The following is a 23,987-nucleotide window of genomic DNA, read 5'->3' as shown; positions in this document are numbered from 1 at the left end:
CTGATGAAAAGGTTCTGTCTTTCAGGTAATTTTTACTTACAGATTTTTGAGTTATTTTAGAGATTATTCGTGCATACCTGAAGCAGCAGTTGTGGGCTGACTTGTGGAAAATGTAAATGGGGTTGTTGTAAAAATGCCACATTTAAAGATGTTTCTGCTTATTGTTCCATTGACATCGCATGTTGCACTGAAACACCATCCAGTTCCATCTGTGGTGTTGTAGATGAGTTCACCATATTTATAGCTATTCCCTTCATAAATGCAGTTGCAGGCTGTAATTCAGAAGTTTATTGTCAGTTCATGCATCTATGAAAAGATAGCATCCAATACTTCTTTTTCTAAATAATTTTTCTTAGCTTTCTTACCTTTATCATCGAACTTGCACTGTAAACCTTCTGATGTGCACTCACTGAAACAGAAAGCATAAAACCCCATATATTTTGTGATTGTGATGTAATATTATTAGACATCTTTCTGACAGATACTGGCATCAAAAGGCAAGGGACTTTGTGTTTATTCCTAGAGTATTCTGTTGTTTTGGTTCCTTTTTGGCCATTATTTTCCAAAATCTTCCTTTATATTAAACCCGAACTTACAAATAGAAGTGAAGTGAAATATTATGCAAAGTTACAGGTAGAAGTCTCAAGGAAGACTTTCCTTTTTTCCTTCATAACACTTTCCTTGCATTTGCAATGTTTTTGTACTAAAACAGAAGGCTAAAAGTGTAAGTCTAAATGCTCAAATGAAGCAAGTATGTTACAAAATCCTTGAAAGCAGGTCACTAATAAATATCTTTACTCATGGCATAACATTTTTCCTGCCACAGGAATGTGAAATAAATATAGCCTAGTCATAAAGGACTTCTTGTTCTTGATGTATCTTAATGCTGAGGATTTACAATATAATTGGGAGCAAATTCATTAAAACATAAAATCACATAAAATCTTCTTATTAATGTAGTAGGAAAACTAGCATTAGATCGTAAGGCATTATTTCATCACAGGTAGCATGAGCTGATCCTGCATGTAACAGGAACATACAACTTCCCCCTGGAGTTTTGATCTTTTTTCCCTTGTATATGATGAGGTTGGTGTGTTAAGTCTTACCATATATTACATTCATCCCGCTTATATATCTTTCCATCTTCATCATCATAACAGTCACAGAGACTAACACACTTCATCTGATCCTCATTAAAATATGGCTTGTCTGGTGGGCAGTTAGGGTAGCAGCCTGAAGGTGGAAAAGGTAAGAATGAGATACAGTCAGCAAAAGTTTTCTTTGCACCAAATGCATTTGCAGGTCTTGTTTTTAATAGTCATCATGTTTTTACTTTATGTTTTGCAATAGCTCCAGGAAGAAATGCAGAGTTACTAGCATCAGCAGAGCCCATCCATAGAGATGGGCTTAGTCCTGGAGATCTTCTTACTGCAGTTTCCATACTCTGCCTCCATTCATGTGCATGTAATGGTATTAGAGAAAATTCAATTGTGCAAATGCAGCTGTTGGAGGAAATATACTTCATCAAAGACAATTTAAAATATGGCAATATGTACCCTCTAGGAGGTACTTGCAGCTATTTTTACCTTCTAAACCTGGCAGGTCATTGAGGCATTTTCCACTTGGGTTCTTACAGGTCTTCATACAGGAAGCACCACAAGGTTTATAGTGCCATTCGCATTCTCCTTGCTGATTGTAGTAATCACAGAACAGTGCTAAGGAGAAACAGAAAGTTGAACATATTCAGGGAAAGAAAAAAAAAAGAGCAAATAGCTTAAGCATGAAAAATTGACACAGGGAGATATTAATGCACATATGTAAGATACTGTACACTTCGCTACACTTTAGGGAGTGTTTATGACACAAAACTTACGACAAATTGTTGGGCTTCTCCAGGCTACGCATACACCAACTTCACTGCATGCTTGAGCATAGGCAGCTACTGCTGTACAAAAGCAATCACAGTCTCCTCCAGTGTCACAGGCACAAGCATCTGTCACACATGCTTGGTAATATTTTGCTGGTTCAACCTGTTATTAAACAGAAATATAATACTATGCATCCTTCCTTCTAAGTGATTTCTTACCTTTGCTAGAGTAGTTTTCTTACAATTGTAGTATCCCAGAGGAAAGGCCTACATTGGTAATTTCTTTTTCTTTTGATAGACACTGTAACACACCTGAAGTGATGCCAAATGATACATCCAAATCATGTACTGCCAGATTGTTAGAAACCTAGACTTGTATCCGGGTGTAAGATTAGATTAATTTAAAAAGAAAACATCAGGCAACTGCAGTTACCTGACAACATTTGTTATGTATTTAGTGTCAGGTAAAGGCTATGCTGACACTTCATTTCTATATTATTATTTCATTGAGCTTGTCTTTTCTAGCTGGTATATGAGAATTTTTATTCAAGTCAGGCTGCAAGGAAATAAATATAATTATGAAATTATTATTATTTCGTAGTTATTTTTCTTTTTTAAATGTATTTTTATTTCTTACAAGTAGGAACTATAAATCTATTCCATTGAGGGTTATTCAGACTGGAGTTTTCCTGGCACAATTTGAAGTGAAACATATTATTAAACAAGGCATGCATCTTAAAACCTATGAGAACAGCACCTTCAACAACCCACAGACTTAGTTTTCCCAGAGTAAATGTCTGCCCTGGTAATACCTGGGAGTGACAGGCAGCAAAGACATTGCTGTTGATGATGCTACACTGCTTCTCTGACCAGGATTTCCGATAAGGGTTGGTAGAACATGGGTCCTTGACACTGGAAGCATCAGGGCATGTAGAGGATACTTTCCAGCTGTTTCCAAACTCTAGGACATTCTCTACTACAGATTGACTCCTTGTAGTAAAGTCATTGACGCTGTTACCATCATAATTTCCACAGAGACCACAGACCTGGCCCTGCAAAAGGACGTAAATAAAAGAATAATGGATGTGAGAAAACTTGAAACAAAATCTGAGACTAAAAGAATACTTAAAGTCTATCTTTTAGAACGGTGGCATTCCATTCTATCAGTCCTAAACATCTTCATACTCTGGGATAAAGGAACAGCATATGACCACTAAGGCTAGAAGGATACTGTTCTTAACTTTTTTTCTTTAAAATATGAACAATAAAACCATCTTTGTCATCATAAACCTTCTGTCTTTGAGGTAGATTTTTAACAAGGAAGTGAGGACTCACAGCTGATTAAGCTTTTAATTTAAGCCTTGTTTTATACAGTAGCTATACATATAAAAACAACCTTCCAACTATTAAGTATTACCAGTTCAGCCACCTAATCTATTAATTGAGTCTTTACCATTAAGTCTGCTCACACATATATAAAGAAATTACATTTTTCTTGTGCATCCAGAAATATCCCTCATTCTGAATGTATGGATCTGTACAACTGTGAGAGGCTGCAATACGTGCTTTTTCTATGAAACTAAGGTGCACACTTTCCATACTACTACTGTTTTTACAAAATGCTGGTGAGTGATGCAGGGAAAGAACCTATGGTACTGAAAAAAGTTGGTTCTAAATTATGCCTATTTTAAATACCTAATTTAAATGTCATTGTGGTATGCAGTAAGATAGAAAATTCTGTATTTACTACAGTTTTTTTGTGACTATATATCATAAGGTAAGAGAAGGAATATGAAAATTTGAATTAATTTTCCTTATCGTCTGTGTAGTTATATGCTTGACAAATACTTGGTGGCATAAGAGAGGCTTTTACTCATTATACAACCCTTGTTCTTGAAGTGTGATAATTTGTGTGTCAATGAGAACTGGAAATGATGGATTATTTTCAAGATCAAGCCTATTCAGTTGATTTATACACCGATAGTTATGTAATTTTAATAAGTCTGATAACCTGTAACAAGGTTCCGTTTGTAATTTCAACAAAGTCAAGTCCAAAATTGTGTTTTGCCAACTCAAGTTCTGTCAGGCCAAATAGGCACTGTAAGCTGCCTTCCAAGCTCAGAATGGCAGCAGGATGATGACAAGGCTTCCTGAGGTACCAGAGGAATGGAAAGCAATGTGGGATGAACGGCAGGAATGCTAGAGACATCATTGTATGGGAACCTGGCAGGGTCTCAACAAGATTCACACCCAGTCAAACATGGACAGTAAATTGCCATTGAACTGCTAGTTCCATACCTTGAAACCAGGGCTGAGCTTGATGAAGATGCTGGTTTTCTTGTCCCACATGAGGATCAGCCCGTTTTTGGTCTCAATGACCAGGTACATCCCCATATAGCGGACTGTGTATGGCACCTCATCATTCTCTCCTCTCTTTACGACACTGACACTCTCTTCACTCAGGATCAGCTCATAGCTCTGAAACAGGAGGAAAAGGTAAGGAGAAATGAGCTCAGTAGCTGCAGCTGTGCTCTTCAAACATGTTTTTCTGCTTTAAGAGTACTATGAATAGTTTATATCATGAAAACAAATAATCTGAATGCAATAAATGAAAGCAATATAATTCAAATTTCAGGTTCCTGGAAGTGTGGTAACAGATATTTTGAATGGCGTAGGTTAAAAAAGTGTCTTTTGACAGTCATGGAGGCACTATATTGTATACAATAAAAGAATCTTCTGACACAATAGGCTAAATTTCTGCCTTTAGACCTTTACTTTTCCCAGGGATGATCTAAGATAGTGTGGGAATTTGAAAACATAGAAAGGTAGGAAGATCTATCAAATATTTCACTTTAATCCAATGTAAACCTAATTTAATAGTTGAATTGCCTTTTAAAATATTTTCCAAATTCTTTGAAGCAGTAGAAATCTAGGCTTCTCCTAAGCCTTAGCAGGTACAAAACAAAACTGCTGTATATGTAAAACCTTCTTACCTCTAAGAAAACTTTGATAGACTTTGAGCAAGTTGTCCCAGTGTTGCCACAAGGAACATTTTCAGTGGCAACCCTGAAGGTCCCGTTGACTGCTCCACTTTTCCCACAGTGATCCTGAATAGAGAATAACATTTAAAAATGTATTATTTTTACAGATAGGATCAAGATTACCTCTGATTTGCTACTGCTAGCTATCAGTACCTGGACTAGTGTGTATTCACAATTTCCATTGAAGCTGAATCTTTTGTCATCAAAGGTATTATAATGACCATCTCCATAAACAGTACAAGTGCCCAGACATTGATCTTTGGTGCATTCCCACTTCCTATTCTTGCATACACTAGAAAAAAAAAATTAAATATTTTAATAATAAAAGAGCTTACTCTTTTGTGTAGACATATCTGAACAATCAATATTTGTTTGACAACCCATCCCTGCCAAATGCTATATTTTTTCTGGAAATAAAACACTCTTTTACATTTTTCATGTAAAGCATTAAAGAAAATTCTGTTCTGCTACCTGAATACCTTAACTGCAAAACTAGGTACTTAATGAACCCTGTACTCCTAAAGGTTTCCTCCCATTCTATGCTTTGGCCATCTGACAGATATCAGAAGGCAACCTTCTCATACTGTGTAATCCAAAACGAAAAGATCTAAAATCCATCAACTGATTAGGTTTGCAATCCAAATCTTTTACGATAAAAGGTCTTCAGGAAGGCAAATGATAGAACCAGGAATGCTGCTTCTGCAGATATACTTACCAGGTGTTACAGTCGAAGTTGATCTTTTCCCCAGGCTGGTACATGGCTTCATTGTGAATACATGGACATTCGTCTTCAGGAATACAACCACCCTTCCCATCTAACACAAGCCCATCTGGGCATATGCAGCCAGATGTACATTGTGAGCTATACTGGGAAAGATAAAAGAAAAAAATTTTAGAGTGAAATTATCAATTATAAAAAGGAAGAATAATTATCATTAAAGGTGCCTTAAGTTGCTGCCCAACTTAAGTAGGAGAGAACTATAAAGTAATTAAAGGGTAACAGAACAAAAAGTTATTAGCCATAGATTTAATAAAATATAAATCTGTCAAAGAGAAACGTTTTATGCATACCAATCCTGATTGTTCTGGAACCTGTGAAATTTAAAACACATTGGCTCTTGCACTTTGTAGTGGGTGCTTTGTGACTGAATGGACTTTTAAAAGAAAGACAAGTAATATTTCTTTCCAGTTTAGCTGAGTTGTATTGAAATCTATTTATCTCATATGGTACTTATGGAAAGGCATGTGCCTACCAAGAGCTTTAGTGGAGTAACATGATTAGATGCAGCATGGTATGAGAAAATCATTTCTCCTAGCCATTTTTAGCCTTTCCTAAAGAAGGCAAATAAGCAGTAGAGCTCTAGATTTTTCACTACTAGTTACTGTTACCTGCAGTAGCTGAAGAAAGGTAGACACTAATCTTAAGAATTAATTTGGATATTTATTATTATATTTTGATCCAAGGGTTCCATTGTTAATGCTTCATAACATCATTTTAGGGCTTCTGCTACAAGAATAATGTATCTGTGGTGTAGGTTTGGAGTTGATCCAATAGATAATTACTTCAGCAGCAAGAGCACAGACAAAACCTGGAAGTACCATTTCATTGGCCATGAAATACTTACACACTGCATATCCAGAGTCTGGCAACTTTTTTGACATTCTGCTCCAGTTGTTCCTGCTGTGTTGTTTTGACAGTCAAAGTAGACCATGGGAGATTCACAGACTAGAGGAAGGAAAGAAGTGGTACAGGGTTTATTCCACAGCTGTAGCCATTTAAACCACCTATAAGTTCTTTGGAAATTCCCTATTTCAGTTAGGAGAGATTGTTGTCCCTATTCAACCTGCTGATTAGATTCACTACAGAGTAGTGGATTCCCCCCCAAAAAAACAACCAAAACACCCCCACAAAATATAACAGAATAAAAAGTCTTTATGTAAAAAGAGGTTTTACGATTAATCCAGTTCACTCCTGCCTTTTATGATAACTGTAGCACTATGACTGAGAAATGCTTCTATTAAGAATCCATTAAGAAGAATCAATTCTGTGAACTATTCTGTGCAAGATATGGTAAAGAGAAAAAAGTAAGTGGAAGACTATTTTTACCTGAAGTAGGATTTGGTGCTCCAATGCAATTCAGTCTTCCCTGGACACAAGTGCTGTAAGAGAGGGAAAAACAATCTATTTTATTATCTCCTCTCAAACCCAGTATTGAGATTGAGATTGACTGATTGTCAAGTTTCAGAATTTTCGAAGGAATTGCAAAAACCTGTTTTGCAGTCTCAGGAAAGAATTTGTCTCAATACCACTAAATGTGCTGATTTCATATGATATCCATTGTTGTTTAGCAGGAAAATTCATAGGTTGTAATGCATATATGTCATTGCTTATTACTTACAGTCTCATAAGATCTCCTCTTGTTTCTGTTGCTGTAATTTTCTACTTGAAAGATTATGGAATTAAATAAAAAATGCACCGAAGTACAACTGCCCTATCAATCTAGAAATATTACGGAATCATAGAAAACTTTAGGATGGAAAAGACCCTTAAGATCCTTGAGTCCAACCATTAACCCAACACTGCCAAGTCCACCACTACACTATGTCCCTAACTGCCAGATCTCTATGGCATTTAAATTCTTGCAGGGATAGTGACTCAATCAGTTCCCAGACTTCAATGAGAAAACACACATTGTTTGAATGTTTTAAAAAAGATTACTTACCATACATGCCCACTTTCATGGACCACTTCTCCAAATGGTACAGGAGACCCTTTGTAGTAGCAGGGGCATTCATTAGCAGGCACACATTTGCCACTGTCATCCATGTAGGTTCCATTTACGCAGGTACAGCCATCAACTGGGACAAACTTGATGCTGCATGTGACATCAGGCTCACTCAGAGAGCGGCAGGTGGGCTGGCAGGAAGAGATGGTATAGCTGTAGCTCAGGGATTTGGGACATGAGGTGGTGTATTTTGCTTGAGAGAGGAAAATAAAATAGATTGTTAATTTCAGACAGTAAATTCTCATGTGAAAAAAGAAAAATCATAGGCAGTAGTAATAACATGTAAACAATACACCTCTGCTTATGTTGCATATTTCATGTAAATGTATTTCTGAATAATTTCAGAGTTTGATCTGAAAAGCTATTGTACATGTGGAGTAAATGATGCATGCAAAGAAGATTTTTTTCAAATGGAAGTTCATAAGGAAACCTCCATTTGGTGCTGCCATTCATTGCCAAGATGCCTAAACTTCTTGAGGAATGAGACAAGATATCTTCCTGAATGTCATCTGCTATGCTGAAAACAGACATACTGGGTGCGCAGAACCCAGCATCAAAGACATGAATTTGCAAGTGTTCTGGTTGGTATTACTAGTGCTGTTATTCTAATACAACACATTATCTCTGCAATAACTTGTGATTCTTGTAAAGCTGCAGTGAAACTCTAAGTTGCACAGAAACAGGTGGAGGCATTTCCATAAAAACAGCCCCTTTCATAATCAAACCACATCTCCCTTCTATTCATATTCACTCTTGCCAGCAATGGATTGATTTTAAGGGGACAGCAGAGAATTACTTCCAGGAGTGCACTTAACAAAATCCCTTCCTCATCACTTACTGATTTGTCTAGAAATGAGTAGAAAATAATCTCTGAGCAGCATTTTTTACTGATGTGTGTTCTTAGGAAATGTGTAGAGCACTTACTGCAGACATCAGTCCTCCATCCCTGCAGCTGGATTCCTTTTTCAGCACAAGCTCTCACATAGGCAGAGAGAGCTGCACACAGACAGTCCTCACTATTTTCACAGTTACATGTGTCAAACATGCAGTTCTAAGAATGGAGAGAAAAATAAGGTCCCAGCACTGGTAATACTGTCAGTCTTTAAAAAATAGTGAACTTTATCTTTCAAGTCTATTTCCTTAATCTTTCTTCAGATATGCTCACTCATAGACAACAGTAACACAGCTTTATCACTTTCTAGTCTTTGTCTAAGGTTCCTGGCAGGGGAAAATGCAGGTAATGAAAATCCAGTCAATTACTACAGTTATAATTAGGAAATAGTGGTCTTAAAGTCTGTTATACATTTTGCAGCTTCTTGGTCCTCTGAACCTTTTTAGTGGATATGCTGCACAACAGCACCCAAAGCTCTTTCACAACGTGCAGTCCAGACGCCCCATTTCACCAGCGTCAACATCTGGGTGACTCCTAGTGAGAAGAGTGGTTTGCAACACGTTGATAGTAGAATGATGGTAATTAGGTAATGGGCTTTCTGTTCCAAGCAGTTATTAATGAGATGCCAGGCTGATAAGGTAACAATTGACTGATATGCAAACAAGCATTTGACAAGCCTTTAAATACACTATCTGGCTTATGTGTAAAACCATCCGGGAGTAAATAGCTGCCTTTGCATCGGCAAACAAGTCAGGATCTTGAAGCCAAGACTGACAACCAAAATAAAGCAATGTTGCAACACAAAGAGAAACACATGCTGAAAGAAGGAAGTACTGCACTACAGCAACGGGGATACAGGCATTGCCTAAGACACGTCTGGAACAGCTCCTATTTCTATTGTTTCCAAAGGGAAAAGCAGTCGGGCAAAGTACCGTGTGGTAAACAGCGGGATTCACTGCATAGTGACAAGCAGCAAAAGGTCCTGTGCTGTTAGTGAGCAGTCCACACCAATGCTGAGCGTATTTTTCTGTGAAATGAAGACACAATAAAAATGCACATTACTCTTTGCACTTCATTAGTCACAAACCCATGCTTGCCCTGGCCTAAGCAGACAGTTCTGGCATTTCCATTAAATCTCTTCTTCTCCTGTCTTTTTTTTTTTTTCCCCCACTCAGCTTGTGGGTCATGGTTCCTAAAACCAAAGCAGAGGACTTGCTGAAGGAGATGAATTAAAGGTTTCCAAAGATGCTCCTGTAATCCACTTCTCTGACGCCAAGCTGTCAGCTTGGACATCTACTCTATTTTCAGTGACCTTGCAGTTTGCTTCACTTATGCTTCTGTCACTCTTTTTTTACATTGTTGGCTATCTTCAGTGTGTTCATTTTGAATATTTGTTTCCGATTTCAGATGTAAGTTTTTATCAAATATTTAAGTCTTTATTTTTTTATCTTTGCTTTCCAACAGATGTGTTTTCCTTAGAGATTAGCAAAAAGAAAAAAACAAACCAGAAGAAATTCCAAGAAGCACTCACCATTATCAATGCTGAGTGCACAAGGATTCTCAAAACTCTGCTGGATATTAGGGCATGAAGCCTGAGTTTTCCATGTGTTAGCAAATGCTGATGCTGTTCCTTCAATTATTCCACTTATGACCTTGAAGTCATCAGTTTGGATGTTATTGAAATTTCCACAGAGACCTGTTGAAAAGGAGTGAAAAGTTTACACTGCTCTGACTACAAAAAGAGACATTGATCAAGGAGTCCTTTATTTCATTCACTCACCACAAGTGTGGTTTTTGAAAGAAGCATCCAGACGCACAAACACTTGCATCACGGGTGTGAACTGCACCTCAACCTGGACGCCAAAGCTTGTGTCCATGATCATGAAGAATGAGGAAGGTCTGAACAGGGTGACATTAGCTACACAATGAGAAACAAAATGGTCACTTTCTGAACAAGGCCAAATGCTGAAAACACAATACTGTTCTTTTTTAATTTCTATTGCATTTTTTGCAAATTCAGAAGTGAAATAAAGATCTGGAGGTCAAAGATATCACATGGAATCCTTAGTTGTTGAAACAAAAATAAAATTTATTTCTAAGCAAGTGTGAGCACAGGGGTAGTAACAAAAAAAGAGGTAAAAGAGGTAAAGAGATGTCTTCTGCCTTCACTTTTGTACAGTCAGAAGGAAGTAGATCTGAGAGTAATCAAATCAGGAGACTGTAAATCCTGTTTGCTACTTTTTGTGTGTGCTTGTCCAGCATGACACCAAACATCCCACTTTACTTCAAAAGCAGTCGTGTAATTTACTCTTAGAGGGAAAACCTACCTGCTGACATGGGCAGCTGGGTGTAGATGGAGTTCACAAACACACCGCCATCAGGTTTGACCTCCACGATCTGATAAGGAAGAGCAACAAAATGTGAATCCTGGAATGGTTTGGCTTGGGAGGGACTGTTAAAGGTCATCCAATTCCAAACCCCCTGCTGTGGGACACCTTCCACTAGGCCACGTTGCTCAAAGCCCCAGCCAACCTGGCCTGAACACTTACAGGGATGGCACATCCACAGATTCTCTCAGCAACCAGTCCCAGTGTTTCACCACCCTCATGGTAAAGAATTTCTTCCCAATATCTAATCTAAACATGCCCTTTTCAGTTTGAAGCTATTCCCCCTTGTCACATGACCTCGTGCCCTAGGCACAATGTAGGCTCATTTTAAGGACTAAAAGTCTCTCCAGAGCTTTCCCTTCTCCAGGCTGAACAACCCCAACTCTCTCAGCCTTTCCTGACAGGAAAAGTGCTCCAGCCCTGTGTTAGTCTTTGTGGCCTCCTCTGGACCTGTTCCCACAGGTCCATGTTCTTCTTATGATGGGGAGCCCAGGCTGGCCTTCTGGGCTGCCAACCATGTGTGAAAAATAACTATAGTCTAAAGAGTAATAATGAAGAGGACCCCAGTGATATTAATTAAACCAATATTCAATAAAAAGGTAGATCTTTGTGATTTCACTTCCCACTTATTTCTACTTGGTACACTTTACTAATTTTCCCTGCCAGGAAAGAATTACTTTTAAAGGGACTTTTTCAGCTTTTTAGGGGATTACATTATCTTGTTTTCTTTGAACACATCTTAGTGATTAATTACCTCACAAACTGTTGTAATCATAATTACTAACCTTGAAGCTCGTGGTCTTTTCTCATCTAATTGGCAGAGAAAATAGCTTTTTTCTGCTTTGTGAGTACAATGTGTTTCTTAATGAAATCCACAAAGCCAAATTTATGGCTGATCTGATTTTCCTAACAAAATCCACTTCTTTTTGCTTGATTAAAAATATCATCTACTCATCATACATATGCTGAAAACCTGACAGAGAAATGCAGCTGCCCCACTGATTAAGCCCTAGTTTCTTTCCTCCCCACATTTTTATTGTGCTTATTTTGCATGCTTACAGTTTGTCCTTTATTCATGTTGAGGGTCACTGACTTCAGGCAGGTCTCGGTGTCGGTCAGGCCACACTTGCGTAGTTCTGCCAGGATGGTAAATTTTTCATCTTTACAGTCCTGGGGAAAAAAAAAGTCATTTCACAGAAGACTAATTACAGAAGTTTTCCCTATAACATTTTCTCTCAGTTCTGAAGAAGTATTTCTTTTTCTGGAGAAGATACAGACTGTAGCAAATTCCAGAGCTTCTTTGGCTGAAGATTCAATTTTTCCCTGTTTGAAATATTAGGAACAAGAAATGTAGAATCAAGATTTTTTTGATTGTATCCATATGGATGTCAAGATGGAGATCCATATTCATATTTGGTGGTTTTATTCATGACAACTTCCAATGTTTGATTCAATTCTATTGTAACTCTCTGTAGCTGGTATCAATGCTAGACAAAAATTTCTGATAAAATATGTTTTAGGTGAACAGTAACATACAACATTTTATTTCCACTTATTGAATGGTGCAGATGGGAAAAAAGGAAAGCAAACAACAAACAGAAAAAGCCCCAAAAAGATCAAAATATTTCACCTGCACATCAGTAATTAAATATTTTAATTATAATTAATTTCCAAATTTTCTGTTTATTCTGAGTTATTTTTAATGGTTAAAAACATTTAAAATAAAAACATTTAAAAGCTAAGTGAAATGCAATTAACTTGAAGTGTTTTTCTGTATTTAAACTCCACAAAAATGAAAAAAAAAAAGGCTGGTTTGTAATCTTTATTTTTAAGAACAGTTACTGTAATTTTTAGAGTTGTACCATTTGTCCAAATACCTTATAACAGAGTAACATGGCAAAAATTATGCAACCCAGTAAGAGAGCTAGATTAGCTGTACTGAAGGTTGCACACTAGGCAAATTCTTAAAAAGACAGTGCTCTTCAATTACTCTCTCACAGAACTGGAAATTTTCCAGTGAGCAGCACACATGGTTGCATGACATCCTAATAATTACCTGATGATTGTCAGTGAAATGGCAGCGTGGCAAACACCTGGCTAAGTGGCAGGGAATTTAATGTCTGTATTCCGAAGTGCTAAGTTTAGTAAGTGTTTTCTTTCTAGAAATCTATAAGGCTTTATGACCTAGAAGTACCCTCTGAGTCCCACCTTAGAGAGGACGTAGGTGCAGTCTCCGTGGTGATCATAGTGCTTCTTATCATATGTGGAAATGTGGGAGCCTCCCACGACAGAGCACGTTCCTGGGCATGACTTGTCTTGGCAGCTCCACTGGCCTCCATTACAGGTGCTGGAAGAATAGAGTTAGGTGAAATCAGTAAGAGTGGTCCAGAACAAGAGGACGTACAGTGCTGTTAGGTGCAGCTGCTTTGCTATTGCTTTTCCCTTCAAGCTGTGGTTTGACACACAGGTTTAAGAGTTTCCAAGTGCGGCGAACTTGTGATGCAATGTATTAAAATCAATTTCTCTGGTAACCATTCTCCTTGCTTATCTAATTGGTTTCCTTCTTTGGATAGGTGAACTCTCCAAAACAGATTTGGATAAATAATTGTGTGGCTTTTTTCAGGTAACATAAAGTACAATGACAAGTTAAAATATCTTCTGGGTGGTTTTCTTGTTTTGTTGGGTTTTTTTTTTGTAATACAATTGTATCATGGACTAATAAAAAAGAAAAGGTAACTCCACATCTGCTCCTGATGCAGACTGTGTCTATTTTCAAAGCTGATGTGGTAGAGCACAGGTACAGGATTAATAATTGTGAAATCGAGCTTGTATTGTGTCATCCCTTGCTTTCTCCAGAGAAAATAAATATTTGCAAATACATTAATGACTATAACTTCATTCCCCTCAGAGAATTCCAAATGTTTGAACAAAATAAACAAAGAGGAAGCATTTTAATTGATTGATGAGAAATCTAAACATTGTAAATCCTTGCTTTGATCACCATGAGATAGAGTGCAAAGCTAGTGATGGCTGTTGCTAAATAAAACAAATAATGTTCTTTAGGGGTGCTTTGGAAATGTAGCAGTCAGTTAAATACACACATCAATTACCCGTGATGCAATTGCATATAATAAACTATTAAACCCATTGAATATATGAGAGGAAATAGTGAGTTAAAAAAGTAACAAAGGTTACCAGGTCTGGCATGGCTCTGAAAAAGAAGCTCCCGTAGCATAGGTTTTGCCATTGTAAATACAGGAGCACTCCTGCTGGGAAATGCAGCCAGAGTTGTTGATGTCATCAAATACAGTCCCTAAATTAAAAAAAAAAGACAAAACCTTGATCAATTAAAGACACATTTCCTATACACCATTTTATTTGTTATGAATCCTAAATATTTTCTTAACAAGAGATCTGCAGTTGTTGTGAGTGGACACAGCAATACAGAGAACTGTGTCAGACTGCAGAGGGAAGGATTCAACCTTTGTATTCCTAAATTCCACCTGCTCTGAAAGAGGGACTTGGTTGAAAGATTAGTCTTGATCTCATTGCTCTTCTTGTTTCCTGCTTTCTGAATATTGCACGTGTTGGCAATTAATTCACACATCTTTTCTCAGCTGACACTTGACAAATACTTGTCACTTGCAGCTGTGAAAAATACAACTATATGAGGCTTAAATCCCATGGAACCTACAGGTAAGCTCTTGTTCTTTGAGATCAGAGATGTGAGTACTTAAGGACTTGCCTGGGGGGCAGAAACAGCCATCAATACAGTGTTCTTCACAAAACAGAGATCGTTCAGGATTCGTGCACGTATCAGTACAGGGGGAGTTGCACTCCTGGTACTGCATGTTGTAAGGACACTCCTTGGCTGAAATTTAAAGGAAGAGATTTTTTTTTAGTCAAAAGCATTTCTAGTTCTCTATACATGTAAATATTTATATCTATTTAAGTTTGTAAACTAGATAAAAAAACAAACAAACAACAACAACAAAAAAAACAACACCTCAAACTGCAATTGACCACTAGCTCTCAAAATTTGCAACTTTAACCACCTAAATCCCTATTTTACAGTTGAGATGTGCATTCTATGACTCTGGTGCTGAACTGGCTCAATGACTGATTTCTGGGGACAGCAAGGTAACAACCTCAGAAAGCCAGCAAGGTCTGTTTCTACAGGCTCCCTTCCCTATGAACACCTGTACTGCTAGTGAAATGTAAGACTTAAGTTCCTAAAGCTTTAGTATATTTGCATTTTGAGATACCATCAGAAGGACAAATAGCACCTCATGGGCTTTTGTTTTGGAGCAAATGCTGGTGACACTATCAACAGCTACCCCATAATCAAGTATATGTCTAAATCAATACAAACTCATCACTATCAAGCAAGAGGAGATAAATAGGTGATTAGTTAGACATACACCTGTGAAGATCCAATCAGTTAACTGAGAACAACAAGTGCTAGCGCCATCATGAGGAAAAGAATCAGGAATGCAAGCAAACAAGTAAGCATGCCTCATTCTTCCTTCTTGTTTTTCCTTTATGTGCTTCCTTTACTGTACCGGTTCATTAAATTACACTTTGGTTCTCATTAGAGTACCCATGTTAGTGTTTTGGTAGTGTTTAATTCAGTTTGCATTAAAATCCTTAGCTCTTTTGCTGAAGTCTTCATGCTGGAACTTATACATCAGAATTTTCTAAAGGATTCAGTTGTGAACAGGCTGTAACTCCTCCTGCATCCTCAGCATTATTTGAGAGCTTGTTTGTTAGTTACTGAGCATGAAGCAGGGCTGTCTCCAGTGATACTCACGGCACAGTTTTGAAGTTCTCCAGTCCAGGGGCTGCCCACCAGCATGAGCACACTGCCGGGAGTACTCAGCGAAGGTGTCACAGATGCATGTGCTGTTTTCAGATTCTGCAGAGCGGCACAAGTCATTTTGGCAAATCTTGATGTAGTCTTCAACATCAACTAGGTCATTACAGTCTGCAAACGCAGAGCTGGTCAATGTTTTCTCACAAATGTCATCCTTTGGAGGAAAAAAAATAGACAAATCTCAGTAAATAGAAAGAAGTTGGGGGGTTGGTATTGTTATTTTTTTGTAATTATTATGTAATATAATTTTATAGCTCTCTTTAAGTTGTTGTTGCCTGAGGGCTTTTGCTATTGGCCTGTATGAAGTTGTAGAAGGGAATGGATAAATTTGAAAGAAAAACAAAAGGAAAGTCAAAAGATCCTTACAAGATTATCAGAGCAGTTATATGTCGGGATAGAAGTGGAGTCTTCACAGTGTTCTGTTGGCCCATCCATTTTCTGCATATTCCCAAACTGCAAGGCTGTCATCTTAATATCTGTAGAAAAGAAGTTTAATAATGAATATCAGAGGTTTTTGTTCAAAGCAACTGCCTGTTATCTTTTTTTTCTCTCAAAATTTGGGCCAAGGCTGGCCAAGACAGTCAGCTCCCTTAAGCTAAATGTGATCATCACCTCTTCCAAAGGAAGCACTACATCACTACCTCAACTTACCTTGTACAGCACCCGGGAAAAAGCAAACATTGGAAAACAATTCTCAGCCTATTACATCTAGATTTTATTACACTAAGATTTTTCCCAGAAAAATAACAAACTGGTTTTGGATTATCTTCAGCCCATTCAGAGCAGAGGAAAAAAAATCTAAATGGGAATTTAGAGAACGGAGATTGTTGTAAGACAAGGTTTAGGAAAATGTTCAAGCTGGGAATAGTTAAAAAGATAAGATCTTACAAAGACTATGCAAATAAACAGGGAAATGTGGATATACGGATTTTGAGACAAAAATGAAACTAGAAATGTACTGTCTAGAAAATATAATTGCCTTTTGTTTTATTGAATATATTCTATATTTAATTATCTTATTAGTGAAAATCTGCTCATTTTTATGGAGTTACCTGATTAGTTTTACCAGCATGGTTTACAACAGTGGCAAGCAAGAGATGCAATCAGTTGTTAGCATCAGTACTATATTTACACTCAAAGCATTAATTTACATAATCTGATCTCTCTACTACATATTTTTAAATAGAGATTGAATCATATCTTATGGGTAAACTATTTGACAGGATGGGAAAGAGGAATGCTGATGATGTCAGCCTGTTTGAGATCCTATAAACTTTTTTTTTTTTAAATTAAAACACTTACTGTTTGAAATGAACTCATTGTATATGGGAAAGCCGTTGAAGTCACCACAAAGTCCACAAGTCTGATTGGCATATTTCTCATTCAATTCCAGCTAAAATGATGAATAGCAAGTTGACAGAAGTTAGTATAAATATTCTAAAGTATATTCAAGACCAGAGAAAACAGTTGCATCTGCTGTCTCTTAGTATATCTTGTCAGATCTGTGGAATTTTATTTAGCAATTTAATTCAAGCATGAAGGATAGAATAAAGACAGCTTAGATTTGACTGCAGAGTCCAAGCTATTGATACTATTGACACACACTTCAAATTTCACTGTACTACCTATACTATCCTTAGCCACTGTATATTGATTCTTCAGAAAGAAAATCAAATCCACAGAAAAAAAATGAAGGCATAGGAGAGTGAAATTCTGCTAAAAAATATATTTGAAGGGGTAATTAGGCCCTATAATAATACCAATAGCTAATGATACAATGAAAGTGATTTTTTCATCCTGTTTTAAACAGATGCTTGCCATTCACTAGGTATAAATCCATGTAATTTTCTTTAGGACTACCTGGACGCAAGTCTCTCTTTACTAAGAAAGAATTGCTCAACAGTGTGAGATAAGAAGGCAATAGCAATCCCCATAACAGGTAGAGCCAGGCCTAATCAAAGATTAGCTCTGTTCTCTGAAGGGGTAAACAGGTCCAGGAGCAGTTCTTACCAGAATGCTGTCCTTTTCATTCCACAATAACACAACACCGATTTTGCTGCCGACTTTCACATAAATGTTGCTCTTCTCTATCGTAATAGCAGATTGACTATATGGCAGCTGAACTCTGGGAAAAGGCAGAAAGAATGCTAGTTAGCTTCTGACCCAAATGTTTGATAAGAAGAAGGGAAAGTCTTGTGGTGTCCACCATCTGTAGGAATTCAAAAATAGTGTATTTTTGGGAAAGAAAAGCAATTACAGAATAAGATGGTCCAGCGCTATCAAATATGGAAGTAAATTTGGATTCAGCTTCTCAGAACATTTCATCCAAATTTTATTCTTGAGGCAATCCTTAATGGAAGGATTTATTTTCTATGACATGAATTAATAGCATTTTATTCATAATTTATGTTGGTAAAGTTGTCAGATCTATTAAAGAATACATAATTGTTCCGCCCCCCCCGCAAAGACACCAAAATACTTGGCAAAGATTGGGGAAAAAAAGCCTGTGGATACCTAAGAAGCGTTATGAGTGAACTCACCTGTTGCCATCGACCATGACAGCATCTTTTGTTAGTTCAGCAACAACACCTTCGATTTTCATGGTGATGTGGTTGATTGTTGGAGTGTTTGCCACCACTTCACGCCTAATCTGGATGTTGAAGTCCTCATAGGGAGCGTTGCAGTGGGAGGCAAAAACGTAATTACAGAGCCCAGGGAAGGTGAATATGTCCCCGTCGAAGGTCTTGAAGTGGAAGTTGCCCCATGTGCTGCACACACGGCCATTGTGAGCAGGATTAGCAGCTGTGAATTAAGACTGGCTGTTAAAAATTACTTATAATCCCCAGACTCCACTTGGGGAAAATCAACTTGTCCAAAGCTTCATTTTCTCACTAAATGTTTTTTGCCTGCCTAGCTCCATTTGCTGTTTTCTATCTAACCACTATACAGCTGTGTATGCATTAATCACTCATATCTCTTACACATACCCTGCAAATGGTTACAGTTATGTTCAGCTAGAGCTCAATTAGTCACCTTCACTTCAGCTAAGAGAACAGTTTATTTCTAATCACCATGTTTCTCTTCTGAATTATCCATGGCTTCCTTTATCAGTACCTTTCCCCACCTATATTAAAGTCTTCTGTCTATACCCATTAAAACTGAACACTTACTGAATACCCTTAGTTTCCTTTACTTACGTGTTATTGCTAGATTTGTTAGCAGTGGTGAGAAGACGTTCCAGTTATCTGAGATTTTGATTGAAGCTAGAAAAGAAATAAGAAAGAAATCAAAAACTAGCATTACAATACCTAAATTTGCATGTAGGATACACCCAGGAAGGACTAGAGAGTTAATATGCCAGACCCAAGGAAACAATGTTAAGCCTGTTTTATTTTACACAGGTTAAAATTAGACAGTAAAATTTGAACTCAGAATACTTAAGTCATAAGAAAATTGCTTTCAGCTGTGATGTTCTGCATTTGCTACACATTAACCTTGACCTTTTTATGAAATTGTGCTTCATTAGAATATTAGAATTCTTCAGAGACATAGAACAATACAAAGGGCTAAGCTGTACTAAATTAGCCTCTTACTACTACAAAAGCAAAGCTGCCTTCTCATTACACCTCTTCTTTCTAAGGAGGGAATAAAAACCTTAATTATCACCTTTTCTCTGTTTTATATTTTTCTATTAAGGGGCTGAAAACTCTTCCAAATGGCCCCACATTGGTTGTACAGGACAGACACAAATCATTACATGGTAAAAGTCAGCGAGGATGGGTTGCCTTCTTGGTTTCAGCATCAGCCACTGATTTCACAACAGGCCCAAGTGGTCTCACTTCCTTTTTTTAAAAGGAACCAAGCATCACTTTGGTTTTACATGTACATGTTCATGCAGATATGCATACAGCCTCTACAAACACATTTGTTTTCTTAGTTAACTATTATTATACAAATATAGCCATACTGTGTAATATGTATGTGTGAATTTAGTAACTGGTGTCTAGTAAATATATTGCTCTTCTTAGAGAGAGAGAGATGTTAATAAACATTTCTTTTCATCTGGCACCACTGGCAATATGCTAAGGAGGGTTTTTTTAAGGCATTTTTATTATTCAGTATGGATGTAGCAAATAAATACAAATATACAGTAGAAATAAATGTACCATTCTGTAGAAGACTCCCAGACAACTGACTTCCAGTTTGACCTCCTGTGAAAAAATTGTGAAAAGCATATTAAGAATAATATTCTGTACCTGAACTTTTAAAGCAAAGCATTTAGCTAAGATCAAAGGACCCAGATACAACCCTGTAAAACACAGGGGAGAGTCTCCTTTATCTTATCAGAGAAAATGAAACAGGCTCCTCAAGAAAGCTAAAATGTTATTATAGAAAGAGACATTCTATTACAAATACTCAAAGTTTCTAACCCAAATAACAAATGTATTTTGTAATATGCTTTACAACATATTGTAATCCAAATAACATATATCTGCTTTCTTTATTTCTCTCAAAACTCACTGAAAGATATTCTTATAATGGGATAACACCCCTTATTTCACTGCTGCACTAGATCTCAGTAATATGTGAGACAATACAGGAGGTATTCACAAAATGCAGGTGAGTCATTTATTAAAATTGTTGTGTAGAAGCCAGGTTACAAGAAAAAGCATGGAAGTGGTTAAAAGAATCAAGGGGCTTCAAGCTTCATCCAATAATGGCTGCAGATATTTATGAGTTTCTTTAGTGCCTAAGCATAGGGCCTTTTCTCAGGGAGCAGATGGGAAGCATCCAATATGGATCTAGGTTTGCTCTACAGCTGGGTACAAGCAGGAACCTCTGAGGGACAGTACAAGGGCCACAGCCTGAGCAGTAACCCAGAAGTAACCTCATGAACCAGGTTTCCTGTTCTACCCATCTACTCACTCAAAGACCATTCAAACTCACCTCTGCAGAAAACTTTAAGCATCGTGCTACAAAGCTATTTGACCAAGGGTTCTTGCTACAACACCTGAAGCAAAGACCTTTGAGAGCTGACAAATATTCTCTGGAATGCTTTGATTCCTAGAAAAAGACTGACCCTGACCTCCTGGGTTGACATTCTAAGATCTTGTATTTTATAAGTAAATATATCAGGCATTTCCTGTAAAAATTGAAGGGTTGCCACTTTATTTTGTGAAAGACTGAATGCCCTGAGGATGTGATAACTGTGCTTGTAGCAGATTGACTAATAGGTACCTTTAACCTGCCAAGTCTAAATCCTCACAGGATTAAAGTGATGAAATTACTAATATCTGAATCCTTACCTGGGTTATGTGAATGAGCACTGTAGGTGTCTAGTGAATTTCTCAGTCAAAGCAGAACTGCCTATGGAGTTTTCCCTAAGTCAGACCCCCTTTTCCTTATACAATAGGTGAGAAGAGTTCACAAAGAGAGCCCCAAGAGATTACTGGCATTGCAGCAGAGGGTTCTGGGCAACCCCTCCATAGCTAGAAGTTGCTGCAGTGTATGCAGTTTCTTTCAGCTCAAAGCTTTTAATTCTTTTCTCATTTTACTTTGTGCTAGACTGCTAGTGATGTGCAAATAACTAACGTGGGACAGAGTTCAACCATTTTCCATTTCCTGCCCATCTTTGAGTATCATAGATAATAATATTAAGTAAATGTTTTCACATCATTATAATTTATACTGATTATAATTTATGAAAATATAATTGGTGAAAAAATTGATACAGATCAGGTAAGAGAAATACCTCTTTAACTCTACATAATAGGCTGAAGTTTGCTTTCACATAACATATCCATAGGAATCTCGGCAGGCATAGAATCACAGAAGGTTTGTTTATTCTAGTGCAGGAACCTTTGTAACACAGCAAAATAGATCTATATATGCAGTTTGTTCTGTTAATTTTTCTCAAGGAAACAGCAGGAGCCTTTGTTTACTTAGCAAATACATCATTCCCAAGGAAATTCTACCTGCAGTGGTTTGTTTAGCAATTACACAATGCCACGTTGTTTACTGTGATAAAAATAAGTTTCTCTCGGTTGTAAGAAATTTACTCTTTGATAATGTGGAAACTAACCTGATGATTACAAATTTTTGGATGCATCCTGGAAAGTCTATGTCCATCTGGTAATTATTGTTGTCACCAGTTTATAAAAGTTAATATTTGACACAAAATATAAAGGCAGTTACACAATGTTTGAGGAGATGGCATGGGATGGGACCATTATTCTTTAGTCCGGATATCGGAAAATATTTCCCACAAGGTGTGTTTCAAATAAAGAGGTGCTTGCTGGGCACTGTCTAATCACCGCTCATTTGTCAAAGCAGGTTATCAGATTAGCACTGCACAGGAGAAATAACTTTCTTGTTCCATGAAGGGCTGAAAACACTTCTGACCAACACTGCATAACTCCAAACAGAAGTTTATACTCTATGAGATCGGTGTGTTTTCAAGAACAATATAGATCAGCTAGCCAGTGATTTAGTGTTTATTTCACAAACTATAAAGCAGCCTTAAATTATATTTGCACTTCTCAATATTTTGAAAATGATATGCAAGATAAATTTACCTAGGCAATCTGCAGATCTTAAAATGTCAGCTGACAGGCCAGAAATTACTGTACATGAACAGGACTGACTTATCAAGCTTGTACTCCTGCAAGTAGCTCAAATTCGATTGGTCCCATCAACTTAACAGGGCTCCTCATAATAATAAAAACTGCCAAGACCAGCCCTGATGACTATAATACTGACAGGTAAAAAAACCCATCCAAAATAACAGATTGTTGTGTCCCTGTCCTGCTCATACTCAATATCTGTAATTTATATAAGTATTTTGCATAGGGTATTATAAATTAGTTACTGCACAATTAGTTACTGAAAATCCCTGCCATATGAATATACCCTCCTGGTTTCTTTTGCAAAAGAAGTTGCAAAAAATGTTGAAAAATCTGGTGTTAGCCCCTGGTAGGTGACAAAATATTGAAAAAGATTGACCAGTGGTCTGATCTAGCTACTGGAAAATGCAGTGGTTTATATTTCATAAGAACCATAACATTCATAAGGAATTATAATACAAAATGCAACAGGAATAAAATGCTTTTTTAAGGCATATGGGACACTGAAAATCTGACATTTTAAGACATGGATAAGAGTTTTTTTGGAGGCATATGGGACACTGAAAATCTGACATTTTAAGACATGGATAAGATTTTTTTTTAATTTGATCTTCAAGGCTACTTTCCATATGTAGTTATATACAGAAGTTTGAGGCAATATTAAATTGGTCCAGTTAATAGATAGACATTTAAAATGAAAATATATAAAGAAATTTTGTCAGCCATCTCTTATATGAATCAATTAGTATAGATGTTTAAAATATATTACTAGGTCTAAACAGAGTAGTGTTTCTTTTCCCAATTAAAAAAAGAAAATTTCTTACCTATTTGATGGATACAGCAAACTGCTAACAGGAAAGCCCATTCTGGTAGCAATATCCCCCTGCCAAACCCCATCTTGAGTGGAGTTTGGCACAAGGATGTTTGGTCTAAACTTGATCAGGACTGCAGTTCACCTGTGCTTTGTCGCTCTTATATAGCAGGTGACTTTGGCTTCAGTCCCAGATTGATTCAGAGAGTGTAGAAAGGTGAGGTTTGGGGGATTTTAGCTATTGAACAGGTAAACAGAGGATGCTCTTCCTTCCTCAGAACTGGCCACTATTTGCATTTTGGGAGGAGTAAATACATTTACGTATGTACATTTTAAGATTCTATCCACTAAAGAAGTGATTGCAAATAAAATGCAACTCCTCCTCCACAAATAACAGGTCCTGGAACAAATTTAATTTGGTGTTGCTTTACAGTTATGCAGATGGACGGCAAGTAAGTGTTCCAAGTTTTTCAGTAATACAATTGATGCCAGGCAACTTCTTGGCAAAAAAACCCCACTGATTTCTGAAATTTGTGGAATATTTAATATGTGGGGACCCAGCATCGAGAAGTCCCTCTATGCTTATTGGGGCAGCTAATCTTCTTGTAAAAAAAACAGAATAATAACCTTGAAGGGTGCTGCAGTCTCATGTGGCCAGTCTGAGTGTATGCCATGGAAATCCCCGTGTGTGGCACTCACAGGCATCA

At 37.2% G+C, this 23,987-nt stretch overlaps 1 protein-coding gene and 1 long non-coding RNA gene across 2 annotated transcripts in view; both read right to left on the bottom strand.

The window, feature by feature from the left end:
* Positions 1-18,942, bottom strand: part of LOC135302319 (mucin-5AC-like) — a 32,553-nt gene extending 13,611 nt beyond the window's left edge. Inside the window, exons 1-28 of the mRNA XM_064422689.1 lie at positions 18,918-18,942; positions 18,387-18,648; positions 17,857-17,971; positions 17,149-17,239; positions 16,213-16,322; positions 15,784-16,000; positions 14,719-14,844; positions 14,169-14,286; positions 13,182-13,320; positions 12,033-12,143; positions 10,914-10,983; positions 10,367-10,504; positions 10,118-10,282; positions 9,519-9,613; positions 8,619-8,745; positions 7,632-7,887; positions 7,016-7,068; positions 6,534-6,634; positions 5,624-5,775; positions 5,062-5,200; positions 4,861-4,974; positions 4,166-4,345; positions 2,680-2,919; positions 1,874-2,030; positions 1,587-1,715; positions 1,107-1,233; positions 366-409; positions 78-272 (exon numbers count right to left, since the gene is read on the bottom strand). Coding sequence (XP_064278759.1) covers positions 78-272; positions 366-409; positions 1,107-1,233; positions 1,587-1,715; positions 1,874-2,030; positions 2,680-2,919; positions 4,166-4,345; positions 4,861-4,974; positions 5,062-5,200; positions 5,624-5,775; positions 6,534-6,634; positions 7,016-7,068; positions 7,632-7,887; positions 8,619-8,745; positions 9,519-9,613; positions 10,118-10,282; positions 10,367-10,504; positions 10,914-10,983; positions 12,033-12,143; positions 13,182-13,320; positions 14,169-14,286; positions 14,719-14,844; positions 15,784-16,000; positions 16,213-16,322; positions 17,149-17,239; positions 17,857-17,971; positions 18,387-18,648; positions 18,918-18,942 — 3,796 coding nt within the window. The remainder of the gene's footprint in view (positions 1-77; positions 273-365; positions 410-1,106; positions 1,234-1,586; positions 1,716-1,873; positions 2,031-2,679; positions 2,920-4,165; positions 4,346-4,860; positions 4,975-5,061; positions 5,201-5,623; positions 5,776-6,533; positions 6,635-7,015; positions 7,069-7,631; positions 7,888-8,618; positions 8,746-9,518; positions 9,614-10,117; positions 10,283-10,366; positions 10,505-10,913; positions 10,984-12,032; positions 12,144-13,181; positions 13,321-14,168; positions 14,287-14,718; positions 14,845-15,783; positions 16,001-16,212; positions 16,323-17,148; positions 17,240-17,856; positions 17,972-18,386; positions 18,649-18,917) is intronic.
* Positions 18,943-19,043: 101 nt separating this feature from the next.
* On the bottom strand, positions 19,044-23,508 carry LOC135303406 (uncharacterized). The gene is made up of 3 exons (XR_010364898.1): positions 23,294-23,508; positions 20,013-20,057; positions 19,044-19,109 (listed from the first exon to the last, which is right to left on the bottom strand). It is a non-coding gene; the product is annotated as an uncharacterized LOC135303406 (long non-coding RNA).
* Between the last annotated feature and the right edge of the window lie 479 nt (positions 23,509-23,987).

This window comes from Passer domesticus, chromosome 6 (genome assembly GCF_036417665.1).
Source record: "Passer domesticus isolate bPasDom1 chromosome 6, bPasDom1.hap1, whole genome shotgun sequence".
NCBI classification, from domain to species: Eukaryota; Metazoa; Chordata; class Aves; order Passeriformes; family Passeridae; genus Passer; species Passer domesticus.
The sequence above is the reverse complement of the archived record's forward strand: the minus strand, read 5'-3'. Positions and strand labels throughout refer to the sequence as shown.